Source organism: Camelus dromedarius, chromosome 21 (assembly GCF_036321535.1).
Source record: "Camelus dromedarius isolate mCamDro1 chromosome 21, mCamDro1.pat, whole genome shotgun sequence".
Taxonomy (NCBI): Eukaryota; Metazoa; Chordata; class Mammalia; order Artiodactyla; family Camelidae; genus Camelus; species Camelus dromedarius.
The window spans coordinates 11,722,212-11,736,376 of NC_087456.1; the positions used below are offsets into that span (position 1 = coordinate 11,722,212).

The window sequence follows — 14,165 nt, forward strand, 5'->3', positions numbered from 1 at the left end:
GGCTGGTTCTGGTAAAATTATAATTTGCTCAAGTGTCAGGCCTGTGGACCCCCAGGATAGAACCATGATCTGAGTCCAGGCAGGTCCACCCAGCGTCCACAGAGGTAGTGGCTTCTTGGCTGACCTTGGTGACTCGGGGAGGAACTCCAGCTCTTCCTTATCCCCCGAGGGCCTCCACTGCTTCCTGGCCGTAGGACCTCTCCAAGATGCCTCATTTGAAAAACAGGTATAATAATGTGTACCTCATAGGGCTGCATGTAAGTTAGCTGGCTCTGAGCTTGGCCTCAGCAAGTGTAATCCTGACCTGTGTCCAGTCCCCATCTTTTCATATCATCCCCTTGCCCTCTGTCTGCCTCGTCCAGATTTTCCTCAGTTGTCTTTGTGCCTTCCTTCCAACAGCCCTTCTCCACTGAGGCCTTGCATTCATCCTCAGTTTCCCCTCTTACGTACTAAACATTGATGGAGCCCTCCGTGCCGGGCCCGGGGTTGGCTGTAGAGGTTGCTGGAGGCTAATGGGGACAGCCCTCCCTCGAGCAGCTCGAGGAGCCTGCCTCGGACAGCAGTGGGGCCTGCGAGGGAGTTGGAGCTGAAGCAGAGAGGACTGGCGTCAGAGCTTCTTGCAGAGGAAGCTCTTGCGTGGGAAGTTCAGCAGCCGTTGTTTTTTTCCTCTTGCTCTAAGTTCGGAGAGTAGATCTCAGCGGTCTCCTGTGGCATCACCTGGAGCTGGGTGGGCTCTGGATGGTTCTGAGCAGGAGAGAGAGTTCCCTTCAAGGCCTCCCTGTGTGAGACTGACTTTAAGGCAGGAACAGCCACAGCCCACGCGGCGGATGGATGCCCTCAGCCCCCAACCCGCCTCCTCTCCACCCGCAGTGCTTTGCTGCACTCCCAGAAAATGAGGAACTGCAGGTTTCCTGACAACTTGGAGAGAAATCACACTTCTCTTCAAAGGAATTAAAAGCATGCCCCCATCATCCTTCATCCCGTGTCCCAGAAGATCTTTTGTGAAAGTACAAGGAAAAAAACAGACATCCTCCTTCTGCCTCTGCAGCACCAAAGCCAGTCATCCCATGGATGGGATGTGCTGTCACACGTCATCTGGCTGTTCTGGGGTCACATGGTCCCCACGAGGCCTCTCCGTCATGTTAGGCCTGACGGAAAATGGCCTCGTTATGCCTGCGTTTCTCCGAGGCCTTTCCTCTTTGTCTAACCTGTGTGGTTAAAGGGTAATGAAAATAAAACCAGTCTGTCCTGGAGGTCACGCCGTGGTTCTGTTATTGTGTGAGGCTGTGGGAACAGCGGGGAGGAAGAGAAGATCATGGGTCGGAGCTGAGCCCTAGCCCTTGTCTCGAGGGTCGGCGCCTTCAGAGGAAGGAGCTTTCTGGGCTGTCCCACTGCTCTCCGCGCCGTGCGGGGATGGACTAGACAGAGGGCCTTTCTCCTTCTTCCTCTTCTGCTGCCGCCGCCTCCTCCTCCTCTTCGTCTTCTTTTCCTTCTTCTGTTTAATTTTTAATTTTCCTGGTAGTAACTATTCTTTGTGGAAAAGCAGCATCTCAGAATTCAAGAGCCAGATGTGACTCTGAGAAAGGGAACCGCCTTCCTTCAGGAGGTGATCATCTGGCTGTCCGGGCCAGGGCCATTCTCTTCTGGAACACTGCCCAAGGCACAGATTCCAGCATCTTCCCGAGTCCCTGCCTCTTGAGAGTTCACATTTTAATTTTTCCTCATCACTAACCACCATCTCCCCACCTTTAACTTAAGCCCGGGACCCGTCCCTGGGTCTTGGGTGGGTTTGGGGAGTAATGTATTTGCACCTGGCCTCTGTGGCTGAAAGCAAGCCTCGGGGAGTTGACTCCTTAAGCTCCTGGCAAGGCCTGAACAGAGCCGAGAAACGGGGGCAGCTCGCCTTTCAGCAGCCCGTCCTATGACTGGGAGCTTCCTGGGCTGGTATGGTGTTGCCTATCGGGTTTCCATGGCTCAAGGACCACCCTGGGGGACCTGACCAGCCTTTGTGCCCCCACCTTCTCACCTGGGCTCTGTAAGTTTCACCACCAGAGAAAGCATTCTCTCGACTCTCAGTCCCCTCCCTTACACAGAGCCTTGGGAAGGGCCACAGGCCTCTCCTGCTGTCTTCAGTCTCCGCCCCACCCCTCCCTGCAGGCACGCATATGTTTAACATCAGCCCCTGGACCCTAAGAATTGCTGTTACCCAGCCGTTAGCAGGAGGGCTCTCAGACCTAGTAGAGGGTGGAGGGTCACACAGGCTGAATGGGGGTTCCTTGGGGGAAGCAGCACAGATTAAATCCCAGATAGGAAGGAGCAACACGGGGCTGAGCTGTGGCAGTGGGTGTGAGTGGGAAGGCCCAGACGGCCGACTTCAGTACTAGCTTCAAGGAGCTCACCCACTGCTGTCTCTCTGGGACGTCTTCTCTCTCCAGATCTTATGTTCCTGATGTAAATCTAAACCTAGCATGTCAAGTCACTAAGATGACAACCAAATTACTTGCAAAGTGTAAAAAAAAAAAAATTAATGCCCTAGGCAGTTTTATAACCATTATTGATACCACAAAAGAAATGTGGCCATTGCTCGGAATCATATAATTTATTCCGGAAGAGATGTTAGATGTCAGCTGGTCTACTCACCCCCATTCCCCTAAGACTGTCCCTAAGGCCCCCAGCTTGGGTATGTCTCCTCCCCGCATCCTTTGCTCTCCTTGCTTCTCTCCTTCATCCTCTTCCACTGGTGCCATCATTTACTCAGTCTTCCAGACTGGAGCCTGGGAGTCAGCCTCCACTGTTGTCTCAGCCCTTCCATGGAACCCATTTCTAAATCTATGCATTTTCTCTCAGACATGCCTCACAAGCATGGCTTCTCTGTGCCACCACCTTAGATCAACTGCCATCACCCTCCTTTGGTCTGTTGTAATAGCCTCTTCCCCTCAACTCCCCGCATGGGCCTGTCCTCTCTGTCCATCATCCCTAAAAAGATCAAAACTGGGCTTCCTGACGATGCCTGACACTCAGGGCTCTTCGCGATGAGCTCCCCGACCCCCTACACGTATTTCACAGAGACCTGTTTAGCTGATCCCGGCAAGGAGTTGAGTTACACAGGAATCAGCTACATAGTTGATGGCAAAACTGGGAAGCCAAACCAGAGACTCAGAGTGAGGCAAGTCCAAGATCACTTGTAGCAGGAAGCTACCCGCCCCCTCTAGAGCTGAAGGGACGAAGAGAGGAGATGGTGTTTCAGAGCGGGGGAGCTGGGGACCTGCCTGGTGGGAACTAGTCCAGAGAGAGAGGGGCCCCTGGTGGTGATGAAAGCCGTGGAGGAGCAGGCACTGTTGAGATAATGCCCACCACCGAGGGGTGAGGGAGGAAGGGTCCACTTCTCCCCTCCTCCCACCCTGCAGTCTCCTGCCGGTGTCTCTCTCTCTGGCTGAGCCAAACTAGAAGCTGGGGAACCCTGGAAACAGAGTTTCAGGGGGAGGTCCCCCCTCATCCCACCTCATGACCCAGACCAGGGCAGAGGCAGAGAGGGAGCGGAATCTGAGAGCAAACAGGTGGATGACTGGCCTGTTCCCCTAATTCCACTTCAGCTACAGTTAATCACTAACTGTTCCAGAACTTTATGATACCTTCTGGGAAACTGTTTTATCACCTTCATCTAGAAAACACTTCCTCCTTCACGATCAGCAGAGATATTTTCTTCTCTGTGGAATCAGCACAGACACCTCCAAAAGTGTAAGTTCCCCTCCTCTGGGCTCCTGCAATTTGTTTAAATCTCTCCTCGTGGTACTTGCCACCAGGGTATTGTGGTGTATCCTCCCCTTGTCTGATTTCCTCTGCTCCACTTGGAGTCCCGCAAGGGCAAACGTGTTGTCACAGGTCTCTGCATCCTCAGGACCCAACCCAGGACCTGTCCATGTTGAGTCTGTGCAGGGATGAGCAGACTAGGAGTTGTGGGGGCGTCTTCCCACGGTGTCACACCTGGTGAGTGGCAGAGCAGAGGTGGAGCCCAGGTCTCTGGCCCCGTGCCCATTTCACTCTGAGATTTGATCTGTGATCACCGGTAGCTCCCAAGAATCAGAGCTTGAAAACCTTGGAGACTGTTCCTGGGCTTAGGTCTTATGTTGTAGAACATAATAAAAGCATTCCTGAATTTTCCAAGCCTTTATTAATCTAAACAAGATGTTGAGGGGCTGTGGAAATAGTGTGGACAGACCAGAACCTTCCTTTTTTGTTAAACCTGAGACTGAATTCTGCTAGATATGTGTCTTTTTTATTGTAACTAAAAGCCAAACTCATGCTGCTTCAGAATGTTAGATTCTTTATTCTATGTTCCCCCAAAATGAATCAGAAGAAATACTGTAAGTAAAGAAAGTGGGGCTGGGTTGAGGGCCGACATCTACCAGATATTAAAGCTCATGACAAAGCTGCTCAGAGAAAGAAAGGAAGGAAGGGAGGGAGGGACGAAGAGAGGGGAGAAGAAAGGAAGTAATTTAAATCGTGACTTTACAGCTTTTCTTTGGAATTTCTAGAAAACTCTTGGGGAAAAAATGCATCAATTTGTGAGGCTTAAAAGTGGCATTTTTAGGAAAAAAACTCAATGAGCGTTCTTAGGAGCAGATGGGATATGATTTTCTGTTGTGTTTTTTGGTTTGAGTTAATAATTCTTCAGTGGGAGGACCATTGTAATTCCACCAACGGCAGGAGTAAGGCACTGTTTAATGCAGTAAGGAGAGATACAAGCTCTGATGGTAATTTTGATGATTTTTTTTCTTATTTATAAGAACTGAAAGCTTTTGTTGTTCCTGTTACATAAGCTATTATTCCCAGAGGGGAAAGATTTTAATATAATGGAGCTGTTACTCATTTCCACTAAATAAGTGCCTGGGAATGACAGAGTACAAGCTGGAAATGCTGAATTGGTTAGAGAAATGTATTTGTTAGACAAAGAAACATTCGCTTTTATAGTTCTATTATTAAGACTCTCTAATGTCAGTGAAGACTATGCATTGATTCCATTTTCAGAGCTGAGTCACAGGCCTAAAGAAGCTTCAGAGGAAGGGGGCAGACCTTGCCCTGGGAGACCTCTCTGCTTGGTTTCTGTAGAACACCGCCCTGAAACATCTCAAGTCAGTATTGTATAGCAGAACATAAGTGCTTTTTTTTTAATCTAATGAGATAAGACCTTGATTACGTAAAAACAAATATTTGACAAGACCAGAGATTGAAGAATGAACGAGGGTGGTGGATGACTTCAGCTTGCTGACTAGGGCCAGGCAAGACACAGTGGTAAGGAGAGTGTGGACGGGGCGTCCAGTCCTCTGCTGGCTGTGCAGCAAGGGTAGGGAGGCTCTCTGTGAAGGTCACACACGTGCTGGGTCCTGCTGGCACAAAGGCTGACAAGACGTAGGCCCACCTGGCGGCCTGATGAAGCAGCGGTTCCCCAAGTGACTGGCTCCATACCGGGACACAGGCTTCCTACAGCCAATGGGCTTCTACGTCGTTCAGGGATGTTCAGGCACAGAATTGGCAAATTTTGCAAACTGGAGCTTTTCCCCAAGGAGAGCATAATTGTTAAACACTTACCACCACACCACTGCCTGGGGCTCCCTGAGACCCTTTCAGGGGATCTGCCTGGGCAAATCTAGCTTCATAATAATACTAAGATACCATTTTCCATTTTTACTCTCCTTTCATGAGTGCACTGTGATGTTTTCCAGAAGCTGTGTGACATGTGATACTGCAACAGACTGAATGCAGGAGTAGGTAGGAGAATCCAGCTAACTTCTCTTAAGCCCAGAGATGTGCAAAAATGTTAAAAAAAAAAAAAAGCCACCTTTCTCACTGATTTTTTTCTTTTGGAAAATGATTATTTTTTATAAAAATATAACATATAATTGGCTCATTATTATCTTAAAGTGAACTAATAAATGTTTTAAAATTCCTCAATTTTCATCTCAAATATGATAAACATTAATAACTATAACCCACATAAACAAAACTCTTTGGGTTCCTCAGGTTTTTTTGAATGTGTTATTTTTAGAAGTAGTTTTCAGTTCACAGAAAAATTGAGCAGAAGGCAGAGAAAGATGGACAGACACAGACGAGTGCATTAAATCCCTGTGTTAGGAAAGAGGATAGAATGTAATGGAGGGGACCCGAACTGAGTTTTGGGCATCCTGCTGCCTTGCTCTGGGTGTTAAACATGCTGCTGCTTCAGGGTACATCCCTGAGTGTCCAAATTTAGATGCTGTGAGGCACAGACATGAGCCTGGTCTCATGAAAGAACCCTGTAGTGGCAACGGACATGAACTGTCCACCTCCCTTGGGCCTAGGAAACACAGGGCAGATTAGGGCAATTTGGAATGGGTTCTTGCACTTCTCTGAGAGAGAGGCGAGTCTTGGTTATTAGGTTGTGTGTGTAAATCAAGTGCTGTGACCCTTTATCTTCGTAATTAAGACTTATGTTGAGGGGAGAGTATAGCTTGGTGACAGAGCGCATGCTTAGCGTGCATGAGGTCCTAGGTTCAATCCCTAGTACCTTCAGGAAAAAACAACAAATAAAAATTTTAAAAACAAAAAGACTGTGTTGAATCCCAAGAGTAAACCATATTAAAGGGGGAACAAGCACATCTTGTGCTGCTCACCCACCACCCTTGAAGTTCTGCAGGAAACACATGCAAGAGAGGAAAAGGTGGGGCTTCTGTCTCAAACCCCAGGATAAAGAAAAAAAAAATTTGCTGGTCTACTGGGCCCCTCCAGAGAGAAAGCATTATTTGTTGAAAGAAGCCGGTTGCTTTCTCTGCTCCATTCAGCCAGGCCACACCCCCGACTCAGACCACACGGGCAGTAAGAGAGGCCAGCAGCTGACCTGGGCAGAGCTGAGAGTTGAATGTGGCCGCCCATCTTTCACCTACATGGTCAAGCCACGCAGCTGCTCCAGGCCCAGTTGACCCAGTCAGCTGCAGGAGACTCATGAGGGATCTCAAAAACAAGCCAAAGCAAGCAAGCCTGAAGGGCACGCCTTCCTGTACCACAGCCACGTGGAAGGATGTCACCCCCACGGACCACCCCGATGGCCTCTCATCCTTTGGCCATTTGCCAGACACTGGAGGCACCACTCCTGGCCCTGAGCCAGAAGCAGCAGCATGCCTGCAGGGGAGGCAGGGCTGTTGTTAATCTGGGGACCTACTGGTGGGGATCCTGGGCGTCCTTAAAGGTCCAGATGTCAAGTGTGTGTGCTATTTGATAGGGAAAAGGTCTAGAGTTTTCATCAAATTTTCAAAGATGGGGGGAAGTCCTCGCTCAAAGAAGGTTAAGAATCACTGTCTTAGAGGCCAGCACTACTTATAGCTGCCCTGTTGAGGGTTTTGAAAAAAGTCCATTTAGTAACATTAATTCAAGAAAAAGCTGAGTTGTTCTCCATACTGGCTTAGTGCTGAGGGCTGGAAATGCAACAGTGAGCATGACCCGATGCTATCTGTGTATCACTGAAGAGCCTAGATATAAATAAAATAATCACAAATGTGTGTCCTATCTCAAATCAAGTATTGCTATGAAGGAAAGGAACCTGGTTCTATGACAGATATAGCAGTGGATGAACAGTTTTTTGTTTTTGTATATTTATTTTTGAACAGGTAATACATTTACATTCAAAAAATTCAAAAGCATTATGTAGTCAAAAATCCACCCCCATGCCTACCTTTATCCCACAGCAACTCCCTGCAAGCCATGAGTGTTTTACAGACTGATAGATAGATCTCCTGCTGTTAGACCAGGGGTAGAAGAGAAAATTTACCTGAAAATATGAAGCTTGAAATGAAACTTGAAGCATGAATGTGAGTTAACTAAATGAAGAGGACTGGAAACAGAGAGGGGAGGCACAGAGGCAACAGTTTGTGCAAAGACCCTGTGGTAGGAAACAGCATGATGTATTAGAAGAACTAAAAGAAAGCCTGTGTAACTGGAGCGCAGAGGGCAAGGGGAGGGGTGGTACAGGGTGCTGCTGGGTGGGGAGGGCGAGGATGCATCCCTGCAGCCTGCTTAGCACTATGGACTTTTCCCTAAGAGCCCTGGGAAGCCACTGAATGATGAGGGGAGTTGACCTTCCATCATACTTGTATTTTGAACATTTCACCCTGGCTATAGTATGGAGAACGGACTGGAAGGGAAAGCAGTTAATGGGCTTTTATTTAGCTCAGGTGAGATATGGTGTGGCTTGGTGACAGTGATGTATCTATGTATTTTGTGAGAAGTGTATTGGTGTGCATGGTTCTTGCTCCCCAAAAATGTTAACAAAACATTTGTTTTGATTCTCTCCACTGAGTGGGATAAAAATCCCTAGCAAGTGTTTACTCAGAATGTAGTTAACACTTGGTTATATTTTGTCCAAGCATGTGGCCACACTGACAGGATAATTTAGCATCCTATAAGAGGTTAATTGATGAAGGGCTGAGGTCTCATAGAACCTTGCTCGAAGTCACTGGTTCAGCCCCACCCCATCCGAGCACCCCAAAGACACCTCCCCTCTGCAGCAGCCCTCCAGTGGCAGGAGGGTGTTATTGTTACAGAGTCATAACAGAATGACCACGTGGGTGACGTTCACTAATTAGGAAACAGATAATTAAAACACCTTACGGGTGTAGTGGTTTCGGTGTCCGTACACCTAATTTTCCTTCTCTTCTGATCCCCCAGAATGGCTTATTCAGAGGAGCAAGGAGGCGTCCCCTGTGGTTTCATCCGCCAGAACTCCGGCAACTCCATTTCCTTGGACTTTGAGCCTGACACGGAGTACCAGTTCGTGGAGCAATTAGAAGAGCGCTACAAATGCGCCTTCTGCCGCTCGGTGCTGCACAACCCCCACCAGACGGGCTGTGGGCATCGCTTCTGCCAGCACTGCATCCTGTCCCTGAGGTGAACGGGCAGGACGGCTGCTCCACTGCAGCCGTGGTGTCGGGAATCGCTGTGGTTGGCCACAGAGCCATGAATGTGAGGAGGGGCTTTCCCAGGGCTCTTCCCTGGGAGCCTGAGGAGTGATCTTCATCTTTTCCGCTCTCTCAGTGATAGTCACCTTTTCTTAAAACTCAGCCCACATCTGTTTGAACCCAGGTGCATGGTCTGTGCAGGGAAGGGAGGACCTGCATCTTAGGGAGGATCTTTGCTGTAGGCACCTTGACTTTTCCTTGCCTTAAGGTGGAGATGCTGTCGCATCCAGAAGGCTCCTTGCTGCCGTGGATGCTGTCTGCTCCTGGGCAGCTGTAAAACCTGGGTCATGCCATTTTGTGGGTGGAGACCAGGAGAGACGTGGAAGCAGGCTTCGGGGGCTTATCCAGGGGCACTAGGGAAGTTGTACTCCACCAATCTTGGAAAGGGAGTTATTACAGCACGTTGTCATTCATTCCTGGGTTCTTCATTGAGCACCTGTGTTCCAGGCACCTTGCTAAACTAAGCTCTGGTGTACGGAGGTGAAGAGCTAGAGGTCCGATGTGAAACAGGACCGTCCAGAATCTTCCGTTCTTGTGAAGGGGACAGGTTGTGGTACAGTGTGATAAGTGTAGGACTGCCCTGGGAGCGTTGGTAGAGGACGTTTGACTCTATCTAGGGGACTCGCTCTTCGACTTGCATCTTGGAGGATGGAAGGGAGTTTCTCAGGCGGACTGGGGAGGTGCTGAAATTGGGGTGCTGAAGGCCCTTCTGGAAGGAGGGAAAAGCATGAGCAAAGACAGGGCCTGGCCTGCTCAGGGGGAACTTCAAGGGGTCAAGCGTGGCTGAAGTGCTGGGGCTGCTCTTGGATGGGCTGTTGAGGTCAACCTTTAATTCTGGCTTCATTTTTATTTTTCTTTCCAGAGAATTAAACGCAGTCCCACTCTGCCCTGTAGATAAGGAGGTTATTAGACCTCAGGAGGTAAGACAATCACTGCTTTGGTTTAGCAGCTCTCTGGGTGATGGAGCGGCCAGTGTCCTGGGTTGAACTGGACAGAGAGGTTGGAGCAGGAGAGCAGGAGGGGGACCGTCCTCAGAGTCTGTATTCCTCTGCTGTGCGGTCAGGTCAGACCTCATTCCTGTCCCTGTGAGGGAGGCTTATTTGGGTCTTTATTGACCACCCCCCTCAGGTTTCTTCTCCCAGTTCCTCATTACCCTCTTCTATACTAACTCGTTACAGTGAGTTGCTTGCAGAAATGAAACATCCCATGTCCTGGAATTCACTTTCCCATCTGTTTAATCTCAGAATCTTTCTTCTATTATTATTATGTCTAACAGTAGCTTTATTGAGATCTAATGCACATGCCATAAAATTTGCCTTTAAAGTGTACAAGTCTTTTGGGTATGTGCCTAGGAGTGGAATTACTGGGTCACGTGGTAACTCCATGTTTAATATTCTAAGGAACAGCCCGGCTGTTTTCCAAAGCAGCTGCACCATTTTACATTCCTACCAGCAAGGTATGAGAGTTCTAATTTCTCCAGATCCTTGCCAAAATTTGATGTTGTCCATCTTTTTGATTATAGCCCTTTTAGGAGGTATGAAAAGGTATCTCATGGTTTTGATTTGCATTTCTCTGATGATTAGTGACGTTAGGATTTTTCCATGTCCTTCGCCATTTGTCTGTCTTTTTTTGTAGAGATTCCTATTCAAAACCTTTGCCCATTGTTTTAAGTGGATGATTTATCTTTTATTGTTGAGTTCTAGGAGTTCTTTATATATTTTGGATGTGTCTCTTAACAGATGCATGATTTGCAAACATTTTTCTCCCATTCCGTGGGTTGTCTTTTCCCTTCCTTGATAGTGTCCTTTGAAGCACAAATTTTTCATTTTTAGGAAGCCTTACTTACCTTTTGTTTGTTTGTTTTGATCACCTGTTCTTTTAGTGTTGAATTTAAGAAACCATTACCTGACCCATGGTTGTGAAGATTTTCTCCCTTAAAACTTCCTTTTAATCTCAGTTTTATTCCTTCAAAATTTTGTTACAGGACGTTCAAGCATCACCTCCTCCAGGAAGTTCCCTGAGCGCCTAGTCTGATGTCCATGCTCCCTTTCTATGCTCTTATGAGACATTTTGCAAATTCCTAGCAGAGGACAGTGCTGTCCTTGTGTCTGCCTCACCCGCCAGGCCAGGGGTGGGCACTTTACAACATGGGATTTGTTGGGACACATCCAGCCCACCGCTTGTCTTTGTGTGGCCTGTGAGCTAAGCATGGTTTTTATATTATTAAATCATTGAAAACAATCAAAAGAAGGGTACACAGGAACCCTGTACTACCTTTGCAACTTCTTGTGAGTCTTTATCTCAAAATAAAAATTTGTTTTATAAATCAAAAGAAGAATAATGTTTGGGACATGTGAGGATTATATGAAATTCACATTTCAGTGTCCATGAATAACGTTTTATTTAAGTATTGTGTATGGCAGAGTTGAATAGTTGTAACAGAGAACTATGTGGCTGCAACGTGGCTGGCAAAGCTGAAAATATTTACTGTCTGACCCTTTATAGAGAAAGTTTGCCAACCCCTGGCTTGTGCTTAAATACAAGTCAGCATGGCTTCGGTGACACTACCTGATGACTAATACAAACATTTACCCTGGGACAGGAAGCTGAAAGCATCACCCTCAGCCACAGCCCCACCTCCTGACCTTTGCACATGTGGGGTCAAGTTCACGAGATTCTTCTAGCTTCAGCCTCCTACACTAGGCATTCAATTACCTGGCTCGTATATTTGGTGGCCTGTCAGATGTAGCTGAGCCAGCCTTTTCCTTTATGGTGGTGTAGCTGATATTTATTTCCATTCCAACCACTGACTGGAAGTTTCCATCTGACTTCTGAATTGTACTTGAAGATCAATTTAATAATAGCTTCATTCACTTTGCTCTAAAGCTTTGAAGTAAGACCTATTATGTTTATCTTTTAGGTGTTTAAAGACAATTGCTGCAAAAGGGAAGTCCTCAATTTATATGTATTTTGCAAAAATGCTCCTGGATGTAATGCCAAGATTATTCTGGGACGATACCAGGTTAGTATTACCCATGAACAATATTTGCCTTTGCCGTTTTTCCACTGCATGTGTTGAACACCTTTATGTGACAGTTACGGGGCTAAGCATGGTAAGGGGATGTCATTGGGTTACCCTCAGAGAATTCCTGTCTAGCAATACATTTGGCTACAGTGCGGCCCACCAAGGGCTAAGGTGTGAGTCAAGAGGTGCATTTTGTGTGGGACACACGCAGGACACGCCATGTGTGCTAGACCTTAAATTGTGGGTTAGGGATCATTGATCCATAAGAGGAGATGTGGGACATGCTGGGCAAAAGGAACAGTCAAGCAAGGTCATGTCATTTTTTGGAAAACTGTGAAGGATCTGGGGTCCCTAGGGTGGGAGCCAGGGCATGACTGCAGAATGACACGATCGTAAGGGTCCCAGCCCCGAAGCATTTGCAGGTATTGGGTGGGTGTTTCCCAGCCGCTGTGGGCTTCTTAGAGGCTGTGATCTAAGGCGAGTAACACAGACCAGAACAGACACAGGACGTAGTTTAGAGGTGAAGCACTGGTACGAGATGCAAACAAACGAGGTGGAAAGGAGGTGGAAGGGAGTCGAGTTCCTTTCAGATGAAACTGCCCCACCTTGTTACTGTGAAGCAGGGAGTGTGGCTTTTCCGTAGCAGGCCCCTGTCAGGTTCGATCATACTACGAATGAACACGAGGCCGGCATCTCTAGCTTCCAGGGAACTGCGTGGAGGCTGTGCAATTTCCCCCTCCCACCCACACATTTTGGAATGTATTTCAGGTGATTTAGCCTTTTCCCCATCCTGCCTCCAACCCCCCCAGGCACCAAGCTCATAAATGTTCGTGAATGATTTCTTTGGAAGCTCATGGAACATTTTTGTGATTTCCTAAGACAGTCCCTCCCCACTTGTTCTGATAGTCAGGTCCTAGAGCAGGGCCTCTTCACCTACTTTGTTGTCACTGAGCCCAAAAAGGAAATGAGGCTCAAATGGATCATGGACCAGCTTTAGTGACCAGATCATCAGCTTCTACAGAACAGTGGCTGGTTTCTCTTCACCCGTTTCTTTTGTATTTCCTCTCATTCCCTGTTCTCTGCCACTTTGCATGGTAAGGCGAGAGATCTCAGAGGTAGCAGAGTCTTAATGAATGCTGACAGTTTTGGTGAGAGCTGAGGGGTAGCATCCATGAATTTTGGAGAAGATGTAGATTTCAGTTGTCACTATGTGTCTCTTATTACTAGACTCCAAGGAGAATAGCTATACGTATTTACCTCCTATGGGAAAACTGTGCTCTTTTTTTTTCCTTCAGAGAAGGGGGTCAGCAAACTGTTTCTGCCAGGAGCCAGATAGTAAATATTTGAGGCTTCGCTGGCCCTCCCACGTCTGCTGCAGCTGCTCAGCTCTGCCATTTCAGGGGAAAAGTGGCCGAAAGCAGCTGTAGCTAGTATGTGAACAAACAGAAATAGCCGAGCTCTTCTCAATAAATCTTTACTCACAGAAGCAAGTATCAGGCCAGATTCAGCCCAAGGGTGGTAGCTTGCCAACCTCATTTTAAAGGATCTTGCAGAAGGATATGCTCAGTAGGATTTTGATGACTTGTCAGCATCACAATAACCCGCAGTGTTATCCAAAGATTTTGTTAAGACATGCCTGCTTTTTAAAAATCTGTAACATGAAGAACACTGGACTGAACACTGTCCTTGTCATCATTCTCTGATATTCTAGTTAAGAATATTTCCCGACTTTACAAGGCTGACCATCCCCCACTTCTCCTGGGCCTGTGGTCCTGTGTTCCTCCACCTCCTTTTCTGCTTCGGAACAGCTTCCTCTCCTTCCCTTTTCTTCCTTTGGTCCTTCCCCTTCCTTGACTGACTCAGGATGTGGCTGGCTCTTCTTGCTCTCTGTTCCAGGCTTTTACCACCTGCTGTGCAGTCCTTGCTGCTGGGGGTGGGGATGGAGGGTGCCCAAAAGAAATACAGAAATGTCGTTGAAGAACTGGTAAATTAATACGCAAGCCCAAGGGAGATACTCAAGGACTAGCCTGAGGATACAGGCAGGTTATTCGAGCATCTAAGATAAACTCGGCATTCCTTCTTCCTCACCCGTCTTCCCCTATCCTCCAAACAAGGCTGGCTTTCATAGCCTCAGCTCGGTTTGGGCAGCCCTC

At 47.6% G+C, this 14,165-nt stretch overlaps 1 protein-coding gene across 5 annotated transcripts in view; it reads left to right on the forward strand.

Moving 5' to 3' along the window:
- Positions 1-14,165, forward strand: part of TRAF5 (TNF receptor associated factor 5) — a 39,215-nt gene that overhangs the window by 13,848 nt on the left and 11,202 nt on the right. For 2 of the 5 annotated variants that reach the window (XM_031438619.2, XM_031438621.2), the window contains exons 2-4: positions 8,698-8,916; positions 9,850-9,907; positions 11,908-12,009. In XM_031438619.2, the coding sequence (XP_031294479.1) occupies positions 8,699-8,916; positions 9,850-9,907; positions 11,908-12,009 (378 nt within the window). In that variant the 5' untranslated portion in view covers position 8,698. Of the gene's footprint in view, positions 1-1,581; positions 5,133-5,723; positions 5,770-8,697; positions 8,917-9,849; positions 9,908-11,907; positions 12,010-14,165 lie in introns of those variants that run through there. The other 3 variants (XM_064477164.1, XM_064477163.1, XM_031438622.2) reach the window with 3 other exon arrangements.